Raw genomic sequence first — 16,021 nt, 5'->3', positions numbered from 1 at the left:
CCCTCCTATTATTTTTTTTTTCCCTTTTTTTCTCTAATTTTTCTCCCATTTTTCCCTTTTTCCCCTAACTCCGTCCCGCCGAAGGAAAAAAAAAAAACAAAAAAAAAAAACCCCAAAAAACCAAAAACCCAAAAAAACCACTGGGGCTGTTTATTTTTAGCAGCCAATTGAAGATGAAGGAGCAGGAAAAAAAAATATTAAAAAAAAAAAAAAAAAAAGGAAAAAAAAAAAATATCTCCGGTAGGCAGACAGAGTAACCTTTGAGCCGCTGGCGGGGCCGGGGGGACGATGGCGAGTGGGGGGGGCTGGGGGCTTCTCCCCCCTCTGCTCCTGCTCCCAGGTACCGTCACCCCAACATCCGGGGGGGTGGGACAAAAGGGGGGGGTGGGCTTTTTTTGGGGGGGGTGAAAAGAGGGGTTTTGGGGGCAGTTGGGGATGCTGGAGGGGGGCGGCGGTGCGTGGGTGGCCCCCCCCCCCCAGCGGGTTGGGGGGGGGGATGGGAGTGATGGGGGGGTTTTGGTTGTCACCCCCATTCCCGGGGGGGTGGGGTGGCTTTTTTCTGATGGAGGGGGGACCCCAAACCTCCCCGGGGGGGGGGCTGGGGCCGGCGTGGAAGGGAGCTGAACCCTGCCAAGAGGAACTTAAAAAAAAAAACACAAAAACCAACACTTTGGTGGAAAATCTTAATAATTTGGGGGAAAAAAAGGCAAAAATGGGGGGGTTTCCCAGTGTCCCCAAGGAGGGGAGATGGGAGCTGCCCCCCCCCCCCCCCCCATCGCCGTCCCGTCGGGGTGCCTCCGCCGTGCCCGGCCGGTGGGGAAACTGAGGCAGGGGTGGCCTTGGGTGCCCAGGGCTGGGGGGGGGGGGCACCATGTGGGTGCTCAGAGGCACCCGCAGCCCCCCTAGGATGGACCCCCCGGCTGGTCCTGTCCTGCCTGGGGCCTCTTGGGGTGCTGGGTGCTGGGGGGGGGGTGCTCAGTGCTTTGTCTGGGGTGCTGGGGGCTGCCTTTGGGGTGCTGGGTTTGGGGTTCTGTGGGGTGCTGGGTGCTGTGTGGGGTGTGTGGGGTGCTCAGTGCTTCCCCTGGGGTGCTGTGTGCTGTGTTTGGGGTGCTGGGTGCTATGGGGTGCTGGGTTTAGGGTGCTGTGGGGTGCTGTGTGCTGTGTTTGGGGTGCTGGGTGCTATGGGGTGCTGGGTTTAGGGTGCTGTGGGGTGCTGTGTGCTCTGTTTGGGGTGCTGGGTGCTATGGGGTGCTGGGTTTAGGGTGCTGTGGGGTGCTGGGTTTCAGGTGCTGGGTGCCGGGTTTAGGGTGCTGTGGGGTGCTGGGTGCTCTGTTTGGGGTGCTGGGTGCTGTCCAGGGGGAGCCGTACAGGGGTGTGGGGTGCTGGGTGCCAGGTTTAGGGTGCTGTGGGGTGCTGGGTGCTTCATCTGGGGTGCTGGGGGCTGCCTTTTGGGTGCTGGGTAGGGGGTGCTGTACAGGGGGTGAGGGGTGCTGTGAGGTGCTGGGTGCCGGGTTTAGGGTGCTGCGGGGTGCTGGGTGCTCTGTTTGGGGTGCGGGGTGCTGTGGGGTGCTGAGTGCTATGGGGTGCTGTGTTTAGGGTGCTGTGGGGTGCTGGGTTTCGGGTGCTGGGTGCCGGGTTTAGGGTGCTGCGGGGTGCTGGGTGCTCTGTTTGGGGTGCTGGGTGCTGTGTTTAGGGTGCTGCGGGGTGCTGGGTGCTCTGTTTGGGGTGCTGGGTGCTGTGGGGTGCTGAGTGCTATGGGGTGCTGTGTTTAGGGTGCTGTGGGGTGCTGGGTTTCGGGTGCTGGGTGCCGGGTTTAGGGTGCTGCGGGGTGCTGGGTGCTCTGTTTGGGGTGCTGGGTGCTGTGTTTAGGGTGCTGCGGGGTGCTGGGTGCTCTGTTTGGGGTGCTGGGTGCTGTGGGGTGCTGAGTGCTATGGGGTGCTGTGTTTAGGGTGCTGTGGGGTGCTGGGTTTCGGGTGCTGGGTGCCGGGTTTAGGGTGCTGCGGGGTGCTGGGTGCTCTGTTTGGGGTGCTGGGTGCCGGGTTTAGGGTGCTGCGGGGTGCTGGGTGCTCTGTTTGGGGTGCTGGGTGCTGTGTTTAGGGTGCTGCGGGGTGCTGGGAGCTGGGTTTTGGATGCTGGGTGCTGTACAGGGGGTGCTGGGTTTGGGGTGCTGTACAGGGGTGTAGGGTGCTGGGTGCCGGGTTTAGGGTGCTGTGGGGTGCTGGGTGCTGGGGGGGGGGGGTGCTCAGTGCTTCATCTGGGGTGCTGTGGGCTGCCTTTGGGGTGCTGGGTTTGGGGTCCTGTGGGGTGCTGGTGCTGTGTGTGGGGTGCTCAGTGCTTCCCCTAGGGTGCTGGGTGCTGCCCAGGGGGGGCTGGGTTTGGGGTGCTGTGGGGTGCTGGGTGCTCTGTTTGGGGTGCTCTGTTTGGGGTGCTGGGTTTGGGGTGCTGGGTGCTGTTTGGGGTGCTGGGTGCTGGGTTTGGGGTGCTGGGTGCTGTGTTCGGGCTGCTGTGCACCGTCTGCAGGGTGCTACAACCACACACAGGGTGCTCAGCACCCAGCACTCAGGACCTTCTCCCCGCCCAGGACAGGGGATCCCATCCCCCCCCCCATTTCTCTCAGTCTCCCCCCAGGTGGGACCCTGAGCACCCATGGGTGCTGTGCCCACCCAGCCCCCCCCCCCCCCCCAACACTGCTGGGGGTGTGGGGGGCATCATGGGGTCACCCCCCCACCCGGGGGTCACATCCAGCCTGGGGGGACCCCTTCCCTCCCCCCCTCCCCCGGGTGGGTGCCCCTAGCAGCACCCACCAGCCCAGCTCGGGGGGGGGGGGGGGGGGCAGCCCCGTGCCCATGGGGGGGTGTGGGGCGCCGGGGGGCCGTGGGTGCCCCCCCCCCTCAGGCTGCCCCCCCCCAGGGCTGTGCGTGGGGTTCAACGTGGACGTGCGGCGCCCGCGGCTGTTCCATGGGCCAGTGGGAGCCCAGTTTGGCTACCGGGTGCTGCAGCGGGCAAGCGACGGGGAGAGGTGGTGAGTGACCCCCGGGGGGGCACCGGGACCCCCCAGCACCTCCGGGGGGGTTGGGGGGGGTGGGGAACAGCGGGGGGGGCACACTGAGGGGGGGGGTGTGGGGAAACTGAGGCAGGGAGGGGGGGCTGAGTGGGGGGACGGACACTGGGGGGGGGGACGTGACTGGGTTTGGGGAGGATGGGGGGGGGCTGAGGGGGGGGGAGGGGCGGGGGGGGGGGAGTGGAGCCCCCCCCCAGTGGTTTCTGGGGTCAGAAATGGGGGTTTAAGGCTCATCATGGGGTTGTGCTTTGGGGGGAGGGGGAGGGTCCCACGGGGGGGAGGATGAGGGTCCTGGGGGGGGCGGGGGGGGGGAGGGTTCCACGGTGGGGGGGGGAGGGTCCTGGGGGGGAGGGGTGAAGGTCCTAGGGGGCAGGGGGGAGGGTCCCGGGGGGGGAGGGTCCCGGGTGGGAGGGGGGGGGTCCCGGCGGGGGGGAGGGTCCCGAGGGGGGAGGGTCCCGGGTGGGAGGGGGGTGTCCCGGCGGGGGGGAGGGTCCCGAGGGGGGAGGGTTGAGGGTTCCAAAGAGGGGGGGTGAGGGTCCTGGGGAGTGTGAGGGTCCCGGGGGGGGTGTCCCGGGGGGTGTGAGGGTTCCGGGCAGGGTGTGGGGGTCCCGGGGGGTGGGAGGGTCCCGGGGGGGGTCCCGGGGGGGCTGGCCAGGCAGCGGGGGCTGGTGGCAGCGCGGTGCCGTGGTGCTGGTGCCACGCTGGCAGGGGGGGGCCAGCGTCTGGCACTGAGCCCCCAGTGGGGCGGGGGGCTGCCCCCAGTGCCCCCCCCCGGGTCCCCTCACGCCGCCGCGTCCCCCCCAGGCTGCTGGTGGGGGCCCCGTGGGACGGTGACCGCCAGGGTGACATCTACAAGTGCCGCGTGGGACCCCCCAACGCCTCCTGCACCAAAGCCAACCTCGGTAGCGCCACAGCCCCCCCCCCCCCCCCCCCCCCGCCTTGACCTTTGACCTCCCCGGCTTCGCCCCGGGGGGGGGTCACCCCCTGCTGACCCCCCCCATCTCTCTGTCCCCATCTCCCCCCGCCCCCCCCCCAAGGGTCCGCAGCCCCCTGGCTCGCCCCGCAGCCCGGCCGCGCCGTGCACCTCGGCATGACCCTGCTGGACGCCGGGGACGGCCTCGTGGTGAGCGGGACCCCCGGGGGAGCGGAGGCACGGGGGGGGGGGGAGGGGGCGTCTGCCAGCCCCTGTGTGTCCCCCCCCCAGGCCTGCGCCCCGCTCTGGTCCCAGGCGTGCGGCACCTCCGTCTTCAGCACCGGCCTCTGCGCACGGCTGGATGGCGACCTGCGCCCCGTGGGGACCATCGCGCCCACGGCACAGCGTGAGTGGGGCGGCCGCCGGCGGTGCCATACCGGTGTCATACTGGTGTCGTACTGGTGCCATACCAGTGCCACACCGGTGCCATGCTAGTGCCACACTGGTGTCATACCGGTGCCATACCGGTGCTACACTGGTGCCATACCGGTGCTACGCTGGTGCCATACCAGTGCCATACTGGTGCCACACTGGTACCACACTGGTGTCATACTGGTGCCACACTGGTGTCATACTGGTGTCATACCGGTGCTATACTGGTGCCATGCTGGTGCCGTGCTGGTGCCACACTGGTGTCATACTGGTGTCATACCGGTGCTATACTGGTGCCATGCTGGTGCCGTGCTGGTGCCACACTGGTGTCATACTGGTGTCATACCGGTGCTATACTGGTGCCATGCTGGTGCCGTGCTGGTGCCACACTGGTGTCGTACTGGTGCCATACCAGTGCCACACCGGTGCCATGCTAGTGCCACACTGGTGCCACACCGGTGTCATACTGGTGCCATACCGGTGCTACACTGGTGCCATACCGGTGCTACGCTGGTGCCATACCAGTGCCATACTGGTGCCACACTGGTACCACACTGGTGTCATACTGGTGCCACACTGGTGTCATACTGGTGTCATACTGGTGCCATGCTGGTGCCATGCTGGTGCCGTGCTGGTGCCACACTGGTGTCATACTGGTGTCATACCGGTGCTATACTGGTGCCATGCTGGTGCCGTGCTGGTGCCACACTGGTGTCATACCAGTGCCACACTGGTGCCGTGCTGGTGCCACACTGGTGCCATACTGGTGCCATGCTGGTGTCATACTGGTGCTGTGCTGGTGTCACACCGGTGCCACGCTGGTGCCACGCTGGTGCCACACTGGTGCCATACCAGTGCCACACTAGTGCCATGCTGGTGCCACCCTGGTGCCGTGCTGGTGCCACACTGGTGCCATACTGGTGCCGTGCTGGTGTCACACTGGTGCTGCACTGGTGCCACACTGGTGCCATACCAGTGCCATACTGGTGCCGTGCTGGTGCCACACTGGTGCCGTACTGGTGTCACACCGGTGCCACACTGGTGCTGTGCCTTGGCCCCACCAGTGCTGTGCTGGCAGCACACTGGTGCCACACTGGTGCCATGCTGGTGTTGCACTAGTGCCGTGCCGGTGCCACACTGGTGCCGTGCTGGAGCCACACCAGTGCTGTGCTGATGCCTCACCAGTGCCGTGCTGGTGCCGTGCTGGTGCAACACTGGTGCCATGCTGGTGCCACGCTGGTTCCATGTTGGTTCCATGCCAATGTGATGCTGGCGCCTCACCAGTGCCATGCTGGTGCCACACCAGTGCCATGCTGGCGCCTCACCAGTGCCAAGCTGGTGCCGTGCTGGTGCAACACCGGTGCCGTGCTGGTGCCACACTGGTTCCATGTTGGTTCCATGCCAATGTGATGCTGGCGCCTCACCAGTGCCATGCTGGTGCCACACCAGTGCCATGCTGGTGCCGTGCTGGTGCAACACCGGTGCTGTGCTGGTGCCACGCTGGTTCCATATTGGTTCCATGCCAATGTGATGCTGGCGCCTCACCAGTGCCATGCTGGTGCCACACCAGTGCCATGCTGGCGCCTCACCAGTGCCAAGCTGGTGCCGTGCTGGTGCAACACCGGTGCCGTGCTGGTGCCACACTGGTTCCATGTTGGTTCCATGCCAATGTGATGCTGGCGCCTCACCAGTGCCATGCTGGTGCCTCACCAGTGCCATGCTGGTGCCGTGCTGGTGCCACGCTGGTTCCATGTTGGTTCCATGCCAATGTGATGCTGGCGCCTCACCAGTGCCATGCTGGTGCCGTGCTGGTGCAACACCGGTGCCATGCTGGTGCCACGCTGGTTCCATGTTGGTTCCATGCCAATGTGATGCTGGCGCCTCACCAGTGCCATGCTGGTGCCACACCAGTGCCATGCTGGTGCCGTGCTGGTGCAACACCGGTGCCGTGCTGGTGCCACGCTGGTTCCATGTTGGTTCCATGCCAATGTGATGCTGGTGCCACACCAGTGCCATGCTGGTGCCACACCAGTGCCATGCTGGCGCCTCACCAGTGCCATGCTGGTGCCGTGCTGGTGCAACACCGGTGCCGTGCTGGTGCCACACTGGTTCCATGTTGGTTCCATGCCAATGTGATGCTGGTGCCACACCAGTGCCATGCTGGCGCCTCACCAGTGCCATGCTGGTGCCACACCAGTGCCATGCTGGTGCCGTGCTGGTGCAACACCGGTGCCATGCTGGTGCCACGCTGGTTCCATGTTGGTTCCATGCCAATGTGATGCTGGCGCCTCACCAGTGCCATGCTGGTGCCGTGCTGGTGCAACACCGGTGCCGTGCTGGTGCCACACTGGTTCCATGTTGGTTCCATGCCAATGTGATGCTGGTGCCACACCAGTGCCATGCTGGCGCCTCACCAGTGCCATGCTGGTGCCACACCAGTGCTGCGCCGGTGCCAGCCGTGTCCCCCCTGCAGGCTGCTCCACCTACATGGACATCGTCATCGTCCTGGACGGCTCCAACAGCATCTACCCCTGGTCCGAGGTGCAGAACTTCCTCAGCAACGTCCTCAGCAAGTTCTTCATCGGGCCGGGGCAGATCCAGGTGAGGTGGGACCACCGGGGGGGTGTGTGTGTGTCCCCAGGGTGGCGCTGGGGTCCCCAGGGTGGCGCCGTGCCCAGGGCAAGGTCATGGGGTGATGCCATCTGCAGGGCCCTGCCATTGTCCCCAGGCTGATGGTGGTGTCCCCGTGGCAATGCCACCCCTGGGGTGATGCCACCATCCCCGGGGTGACCCCCCTTGTCCCCAAGGCGATGACCTCCTGCCCGGGGTGCCCCCCTGGATGATGCCATCATCCCTGGGGTACCCCCCCTTGTCCCCAGGGTGATGCCATCCTCCCCGGGGTGCCCCCCAGGACAATGCCATCATCCCTGGGCTGCTCCCACTTGTCCCCAAGGGTGATGCCACCATCCCCGGGGTGACCCCCCTTGTCCCCAGGGTGATGCCCTCATCCCCTGGGGTGCCCCCCAGGACAATGCCATCATCCCTGGGCTGCTCCCACTTGTCCCCAAGGGTGATGCCACCATCCCCGGGGTGACCCCCCTTGTCCCCAGGGTGATGCCATCCTCCCCGGGGTGCCCCCCAGGACAATGCCATCATCCCTGGGGTGATGCTGCTGTCCCCAGGGTGATGCCCTCCTGCCCGTGGTGCCCCCCCAGGGTGACGCCAGCCGGGGGCGGTGGTGGGGAGGGGGCTGACCCCCGGCCCGCGGCAGGTGGGGGTGCTGCAGTACGGGGAGCGGGCTGTGCACGAGTGGGACCTGGGCCGGTACCGGACGGCGCAGGAGGTGGTGGAGGCGGCCAAGAACATCAGCCGGCAGGAGGGGAGGGAGACGCGCACGGCCTTCGCCATCCACCGGGCATGGTGCGTGCGGGGTCAAGGGCGGGTCAAGGGCAGGGGTTGGGATGGGGAGGGGGCCGAGAGCGGGGTTGGGATTGGATTGGGTCAGGCTTGGGGTTGGGACGATGGTGGAGATCTGGATTGGGGTTGGGATCAAGGTCAGGGTCAAGACTGGGATCAAGGTTGGGGTGAGGATCAGGGTCAAGGTCAAGATTTGTGTAAGGGTTGGGAGCGGGAGCGGGGTTGGGAGCGGGATCAGGATCGGGAGCGGGATCAGGATCAGGAGTGGGATCAGGATCGGGAGGGGGAGCGGTGTTGGGAGCGGGATCAGGATCGGGAGCAGGAGCAGGGTCAGGATGGGGTCAGGGTCAAGGTTGGGATCAGGGCTGGGGTTGGGATTGAGGTGAGGATCAGGGTCAAGATCAAGATTGGGATTGGGAGCAGGGTCAGGGTCGGGATTGGGTTTGGGATTAGGATCAGGGTCAGGGTCAGGATCGGAACTGGGATCAGGATCAGCGTTGGGATTAGGAGCGGGGTCAAGTTTGGGATTGGGGTCAGGGTCAAGACTGTGATCAGGATCAGGGTCGGGACTGAGGTGAGGATCAGGGTCAAGATCAAGATTGGGGTTGGGATTGGGAGCAGGGTCAGGGTTGGGTTGAGTTTGGGATCAGGTTTTGGATTAGGATCAGGGTCAGGGTTGGAACTAGGATCAGGGTCAGGATCAGGGTTGGGATTGGGAGCAGGATCAGGGTCAAGATTGGGATCAGGGTTGGGGTTGGGATTGGGATTGAAGTGAAGGTCAGGGTCAAGATCAAGATTGGGGTTGGGATTGGGAGCAGAGTCAGGGTCGGGATTGGGGTTGGGATCAGTTTTGGGATCAGGATCTGATCACGGTTGGGATTGGGGTCAGGGTCAGGATCAGGGTTGGGATTGGGATCAGGATCCGGGTCAGGGTTGGGATTGGGATCAGGATCAGGACTGGGATCAGCCTCACGCCGCCCCTCTGGCAGCACGGAAGCCTTCAGCCCCGAGCGGGGCGGGCGGGCAGATGCCACCCGGCTGATGATCGTGGTGACGGACGGCGAGTCCCACGATGGTGAGGAGCTGCCCGAGGCGCTGGCAGAGTGCGAGAAGCGCAACGTCACTCGCTACGCCATCGCGGTGAGCGCCCCGCCACCCGTGCCTCACTTTCCCCATTCCCTGCTCTGTGCCGTGCCGGGCTGGGGAACCATCCCGGCTGTGCTGGGGGCAGGATCTGACCCTCAGACGATGCTGGGCCCCCTCTCCCCAGGTGCTGGGGCACTACCTCCGTCGGCAGCAGGACCCCGAGGATTTCATCCGCGAGATCAAGTACATCGCCAGCGACCCGGACGAGAAGTATTTCTTCAACGTCAGCGACGAGGCCGCCCTCAACGACATCGTGGACGCGTTGGGTGACCGCATCTTCAGCCTGGAAGGTGCCGTGGGGCTGGGTCCGGGGCTGGACCCCGGGAAGGGCCGCAGGGAAAACAGCTGGAGCCACATCTGGAGGGATCCCATCTGCTTCCCCCTCCCCAGGCACCCACGGCTACAACGAGAGCTCCTTCCAGCTGGAGATGTCCCAGATCGGCTTCTCCATCCACCTCCTGGAGGTGAGGCTGCGGGATGGGCAGGATGTGGCCCCGGGGGGGAGGGGGGGCTTTGCAGAAGTGGAAAATAATCCTCAGCCCGTGGAGGGGTGGTGTCCCGGGCTGGGCTGGTGACGTTCTGGGGGGGGTTGGGGACAATGAGGCACCGCCAGGCACGCGGTGTCCTCGAGGCGGGTGACGCGTGCCTCCCGCCGAGCTCCCATCCCGATCCGTTCCGTGCCAGGACGGGATCCTCTTCGGCACGGTGGGAGCCTACGACTGGGATGGGGCTGTGCTGGAGGAGAGCCGGCGCGGCCGCATCATCCCGCCCCGGCAGGCCCTGGAGAAGGAATTCCCGCTGGAGCTGAAGAATCACGCGGCTTATTTGGGTACGGAGGGACGTCCTGGAGATTTGGGAGGAACTGGGATGCCCCATGTCCTGGAGATTTGGGAGGAACTGGGATGCCCCATGTCCTGGAGATATGTGGTGAACCAGGGATGCTCCGTGTCCCGGAGATTTGGGATGAACTGGGCATGCTCTGTGTCCTGGAGATTTGGGATGAACCAGGGATGCTCTATGTCCTGGAGATTTAGGACAAACTGAGGATGCTCCGTGTCCTGGAGATAGAGGGTCAACCAGGGATGCCCCGTGTCCTGGAGATTTGGGATGAACTGGGTGTGCTCCATGTCCTGGAGATTTGGGATGAACAGGGATGCTCTGTGTCCTGGTGATTTAGGACAAACTGGGGATGCTCCATGTCCTGGAGATGTGTGGCAAATGGAATATCATTGGCAACTGAGGGATGCTCGGTACCTAGAGATGCTCAGTGCCCTGGGCTGCTCAGCGCCCCAGGGATGCTGGACAAACTGGGGATGCTTGGTACCCTGGGGATGCTCAGTGTTCTGGAGATGCTGGGCAAACCAGGGATGCTCAGGGATGCAGGGCAAACAGGGGATGCTCAGTGCCCTGGGGATGCTGGGCAAACTGAGGATGCTCAGGGATACAGGGTACAGCAGGGATGCTCAGTGTCCTGGGGATGCTCAGTGCCCTGGGGATACAGGGCACAGCAGGGATGCTCAGTGCCCTGGGGATGCTCAGTGCCCTGGGGATACAGGGCACAGCAGGGATGCTCAGTGCCCTGGGGATGCAGGGCAAACGGGTGTTGCTCAGGGATGCAGGGCACAACAGGGACGCTCAGTGCCCTGGGGACACAGGGTGACCAAGGACTGGCAGCGCTGGCACCAGGGATTTTCCCTGCCATTGATCCCGGGCTCTCCCACCCCAGGTTACGCTGTCTCCTCGCTGCGGCTGCCCGGTGGGCAGCACCTGTATGTGGCCGGAGCCCCTCGCTTCCAGCACAAGGGCAAGGTCATCCTCTTCCAGATGGCCACCACGGGCACCCTGACGGTGGCCCAGGCACTGATGGGGGAGCAGGTAGGGCCTGCTGGGGGCGGGGCTGGGAGGCCATGGGAGGGGGCTGCCGGCAGCCCCCAGCCTCACACAGCTCTGCTGTGACCCACAGATCGGCTCCTACTTCGGCAGCGAGGTGTGCGCCCTGGACGTGGATGGTGACGGCGTCACTGACGTGCTGCTGGTGGCAGCTCCCATGTACCTGGGTGCCCAGAACAGGGAGACGGGGCGGGTGTACCTCTACAGCGTGGGGCAGGTGAGGGGCTGGGGGGGGTGGGATGCACCGGGGGGCTGGGGTGGGATGCGGTGGGTCAGGGGACACCACAGGGTGGGATTGGGGTGGTGTGGCTGGGGTGGGGGGGACAAAGCAGGGTCTGGGAGATGCAGCGGGGCCAGGAGGGGGACACAGCCCGGGGGACCCCCTTGTGCTCCCCTCCCCCACCTCCCGAGGCTCATGTAGGGAGCACACGGGGTGGCATCCAGCACTGTGGGGTACTGAGGGCTGCCCTGCGCCCCCCCAGCGGCTCCTGGCCCCCGCCGGCACCCTGCACACCGACAAGAAGCCGCAGGACTCCCGGTTCGGCTACGCGTTGGCCGCCGTGCCAGACCTCAACCACGATGGCTTCAATGACGTGGTGGTGGGGGCTCCGCTGGAGGACGGGCACCGTGGGGCCATCTACATCTACCACGGCGCCCCAGGCACCCTCCTGCCCCATTACAAGCAGGTGAGATGGGACTGGGGGGGGGCTGGGGGGCTGGCTGCCACCCGGGGAGCTCCGTTGGGTTGAGCACAACCTTATACGAGACAGCAGCGAAGCCACCGCTCGCCCTGCTCTCGCCTCCGCAGCGCATCGAGGGGGCGGCGCTGGGGGCGACCCTCAGTTATTTCGGGCGCAGCGTGGACGGGCAGCTGGACCTGGATGGGGACGGGCTGGTGGACCTGGCCGTGGGGGCGCAGGGGGTGGCCGTGCTGCTGCGGTGAGTCCTGGGGATGGGGACAGGCGGAGGGGGACAGCTCGGGGCCACCGCGTACCACTTGGCTCAGCCCCCCCTGGCGGGATGCTCTTGGGGTTCTGGACCCCCTCGTGCCTCAGTTTCCCTTTGCAATGAGGAGGAGACCCTGGGGGTGGGGCAGGGATGGGTGTCACGGTCGCCATGGGCATCCTGGTGGGATTCAGGGGACACAATGTGTGTGTCCCCCAGGGGTGTGACGCTGTCCCCTTGCTTCCAGTTCCTGCCAGATCGTCCAGGTCAACACGTCGCTGACGGTGGAGCCACCAGCCATCAACGTCATCCAGAAGAACTGCCGGCGCAGCGGCACCGGCGCCGTCTGCCTCCGGGCCAGGGTCTGCTTCCGCGCCGGGACCCGAGCCCGGGGCCAGCGGGACAGGGACATCGGTGAGTGCTGGGGGACCGGGGGGACACCTGGCCCTGGAGCACCCTGGGGTGGCCCTGCAGCATCCCGGTGTGTCTCCAGAGCATCCCCGCGGTGTTTCCAGGGTGTCACTGGAGAAGCCATGTACTGGTCCTGGAGCATCTCCAGGGCTTCCCTGGAGCATCCCTGGGGTGTCCCTTGAATGTCCATGGAGCATCCCTAGAGCATCCCTGGGGTGTCCCCTAAATGTCCTTGGAGCATCCCTAGAGCATCTCTGGGGTGTCCCTTGGATGTCCCTGGAGCATCCCTAGAGCATCCCTAGGGTGTCCCCTGGATGTCCCTGGAGCATCCCTAGAGCATCCCTGGGGTGTCCCCTGGATGTCCCTGGTGTGTCCCCTAAATGTCCTTGGAGCATCCCTATGCCACACCTGGAGCATCCCTGGGGTGTCCCCTGGATGTCCCTGGAGCACCCATATGCCACCCCCGGAGCCTCCCTGGGCGCCCCCCACCCCGCGGGTGGCCCGGGTGCTGACACCCCGTCCTCGTCCCCAGCTCTCCGGTACAACGTGTCCCTGGAGGAGCGGGCAGCGGGTGCTCGCGCCGCCTTCGACTCAGGCGCCCGGCGGCTGCTCCAGCGGCGCCTGGAGCTCTCTCTGGGGCGGCAGAGCTGCCTCCGCTTCCCCTTCCATGTCCTGGTGAGCCACGGTGGGACCCCTCCCTGGGACACGGGGGGGGCTTTTCCCACCCCCCAGCAGCGCTGGAGGCTGATGGGGACCCCTCCCCCCCCAGGACACCACAGACTATCTGCGCCCCCTCAGCATCACGGTGAGGTTGGCCATGGCTGAAGCCACGGGGCCGGTGCTGGATGAGACGTCCCCCACCACCATCCGGAAACTGGTGGGTGCTGGAGGGGGGGTGGCAGCTCCAACCCCCGGCCCCCCCCAGTGCTCTCAGCACCAGGATCACACCCGGCTCCTTCCAGATCCCCTTCTTCAAGGACTGTGGGGAGGACGACGAGTGTGTCACGGACCTGGTGCTCAGGGCCACCATGAACATCGCGGGCTCCAGGTATGGGGTGTCGCCAGGGTGTCCCCAGAGCTGAGCTGTGTGCTGGGAGCCCCCAGGACCGTAACCCCACCCCCACCCCCACCCCCGGTGCTGCAGGCAGAGCCCCCACGTCCTGCGCAAGGGCAGGAGGAAGGTGCTGGTCGAGGTGCTGCTGGAGAACAAGAAGGAGAACGCCTACAACGCCAGCCTGCTCCTCCGCTTCTCCAGCAACCTCCACTTCTCCAGCCTCGTGCTCCAGGTACGGCGCCATCGGGGGGTCCCCCAGACCTGTGCGGACCCCCCCAAACCATACTGGTCCTTCCAGCCCTGTATCGACCCACCAGCCCATCCCCAGGACAAAGAGTGGGGTCTCTCCAGGCTTGAGTAGACCCTCCAGCCCCCCCTTATCACTAACCCATCCCTGGTGGGACACGGGGGGGGGGGGGGGGGGGGCATCGGGGGCCCATGTGAGTCCCCTAACCCATCCCAGGTGGGGGTCCGTGGGCCCCCATGAGCCACCCACCTCCCGTGGGTGATGTCCCCCCTCTCCCCAGGACACCAGCCCGGTGAAGCTGGAGTGCACAGCGCTGGCTGGTCACCGCCGGCTCTGCAGCGTTGGCTACCCCGTCTTCCGTGCACTGGCCAAGGTAGGGGAGTGGGACCCCCCCTGGGACCCCCCTGGGACCCCCCTGGGACCCTCCTGGTCACCCACCCCACCGCTGACAGCCCCACTTGCCCTCAGGTCTCCTTCACCCTGGAGCTGGAGTTCAGCTGCTCCCTCCTCCTCAGCCAAGCCGAGGTCGCCCTCCAGGCCAGCAGGTAGGGGCGAGGCGGGGGGCTGCACGCCACGGGGGGCTGCAGAGGGGTGGCAGGGGTCTCGGGGTCCTCCTGAGCTCCCCACAGCCGCCTCCCCCCCCTGCAGTGACAGCACCGAGGTGACACCAGAGGACAATGTGGTCCAGCTTTCCGTCCCCATCCTCTACGAGCCCGACCTCTTCCTCTCCAGGTAGGACTGGGGGGAGCGGGGCAAAGATTGGGGGGGGGCTTCAGGGGGCTGGAGGGCGGAGGTGGGGCAGGATCCGACCCCCCTCTCATCCCGCAGTGATGCCAACCTGCACCGCTATGAGGTTCACCCGCTCGGCACCTTCCCCCACGGCCCTGGCCCTGAATTCAAGACCACGGTGAAGGTGAGGAGATACGGGGGGGGGCAGGGGTCCTGGCGGGGGGTGCGGGGTGGTGGGGGGGTGGTGGTCCTGGCTCACCCCGCTCTCCCCCCAGGTGCAGAATTTTGGGTGCTACCCCGTCCGAAACGTCACCCTCCGCATGGCCCTGCCGGCCCTGGGCTACCGCCGTGCCACCTTCCTCTCCGTCACGCGTGTCCTGGCCGACAACGTGAGTCCCTCGCCCTCACTGGGGGCTCTGGGGGGGTCCCTGCGCGCCCCCCCCAGTGCTGAACCCAGCTCCTCTCCCCCCCCCCCAGGCTACCTGCATGCTGCAGACCCCCCCCGAGGAGCCACGGCAGCGGGGCACGGTGGTCCCTGTGCACCCTGAGGACCTCCTGCACGTGGACAGGCTGGTGAGCATCGCCGTGACACCCCCCGAGCTGGGGTTTGGGGGGGGGGGGGGCCCCCCTAGTGTCACCCCACGGTTTTACCCCCGTAGGACTGCGGCAATGCCTGGTGCCAGGAGCTGAGCTGCCGGCTGGGGCGGTTGGATCGCGGCGGGGAGGTCTCCATCCACGTCCTCCGCACCATCCACAACGACTTCTTCCGTGGGGTGAGGAGGGGAGGGGGCGCTGGGGAAGGGTGACATCCCCTCCCCCCCCGCCCCGCTCCAGCCAGGGGCAGAACAGGGCTTGAAGCCCCCCCTTTCCCCCTCCCCAGGCTAAATTCAGGAGCGTGAAGGTTGTCAGCACAGCCTGGCTGGGGGTCCCAGGGAGCAGCGTGCTGGTGCTGGAGGAGGGGGCACATCGGAGGGAGGTAGGAGCCCCCCCAGACCCCTCCCCCATTGTAGGGACACCCCCATCCCTGCTTGCTTCCCAGAGACTCCCGTCTTTTATGGTTCTTTTTTCCCTGCAGACGGTGCTTGAAATCATCCAGGGGAAGCGGGTGCCCATCTCCCTCTGGATCCTGGTGGGCAGCATCCTGGGGGGGCTGCTCCTCCTGGCGCTGATCATCTTCTGCCTGTGGAAGGTGAGAGTGGGGCTGGGCTCAGCTCTGGGGGAGGGGGACAACAGCGGGGGACGGGGGGGGGCTCTGCCTGCCGTCCGCATGCCCCCCTCCATCCTCTCCCTCTTGCCCCAGCTGGGCTTCTTCAGCCGCAAGAAGCTCCCCAAGGAGGAGGAGGAGGAGGAGAAGGAGGAGCAGTGAGGGCAGGCGGTGGCCCCTCGAGCCCAGCACCGTCAGGAAGGGACGTGTCCCTTCCCCACCCTTGGGGACAGCCAGGGGCTCGGGACTCTGCCACCCCCCTGCCTCAGCTCCATCCTTGCGGAGGGCGATGCCTCCGCGGGGGCTGGATTGTGCTGGCACGTGGATGCAGCCAGGTGAGGTCGGGGTCCGGCCTTGGGGTGAAGGAGCCCCCCAGGTTTGACCCGAAGGACTTTGGGGTGGTTGTGGAGTGGGGAAAGGGGGAAGCAACCGGGCTGAAACCAGCAGCTCCACCAATAAAGCTCAGCCCCATGGAGATGCTCGAGCGTGTGGTACCCGCCGCCGCGCTCTGCCCGCATCCCTGGCGCCGCCAATGCTTGGGGATGCTCCAGGAGTAGAAACAATTCCCGCTC

The 16,021-nt window shown here is 66.0% G+C and overlaps 1 protein-coding gene across 3 annotated transcripts; it reads left to right on the top strand.

Moving 5' to 3' along the window:
* Positions 1 to 283: 283 nt before the first annotated feature.
* ITGA10 (integrin subunit alpha 10) lies at positions 284 to 15,924 on the top strand. 3 transcript variants are annotated; one of them, XM_037371326.1, is made up of 30 exons: positions 284 to 340; positions 2,911 to 3,022; positions 3,866 to 3,963; positions 4,099 to 4,184; positions 4,266 to 4,380; positions 6,880 to 7,007; positions 7,678 to 7,826; positions 8,813 to 8,963; positions 9,094 to 9,259; positions 9,360 to 9,433; positions 9,654 to 9,798; positions 10,696 to 10,844; positions 10,933 to 11,076; positions 11,342 to 11,545; positions 11,668 to 11,798; positions 12,052 to 12,218; positions 12,748 to 12,890; positions 12,985 to 13,092; positions 13,178 to 13,263; positions 13,360 to 13,501; positions 13,797 to 13,889; positions 13,985 to 14,061; positions 14,165 to 14,248; positions 14,345 to 14,429; positions 14,521 to 14,634; positions 14,723 to 14,818; positions 14,905 to 15,018; positions 15,126 to 15,221; positions 15,321 to 15,434; positions 15,546 to 15,924. In XM_037371326.1, exons 1-30 carry the CDS (start codon positions 289 to 291, stop codon positions 15,609 to 15,611), a joined length of 3,489 nt encoding a protein of 1,162 aa, XP_037227223.1. In that variant the 5' UTR covers positions 284 to 288; the 3' UTR covers positions 15,612 to 15,924. The 3 variants fall into 3 exon arrangements, with proteins under 3 accessions (XP_037227223.1, XP_037227225.1, XP_037227222.1); XM_037371328.1 differs by lacking the exon at positions 4,099 to 4,184; XM_037371325.1 differs by lacking the exon at positions 284 to 340 and having other exon boundaries at positions 2,828 to 3,022.
* The last annotated feature ends 97 nt before the right edge of the window (positions 15,925 to 16,021 follow it).

The sequence above is a fragment of the Falco rusticolus genome, chromosome 19 (assembly GCF_015220075.1).
Source record: "Falco rusticolus isolate bFalRus1 chromosome 19, bFalRus1.pri, whole genome shotgun sequence".
NCBI classification, from domain to species: Eukaryota; Metazoa; Chordata; class Aves; order Falconiformes; family Falconidae; genus Falco; species Falco rusticolus.
The sequence above is the reverse complement of the archived record's forward strand: the minus strand, read 5'-3'. Positions and strand labels throughout refer to the sequence as shown.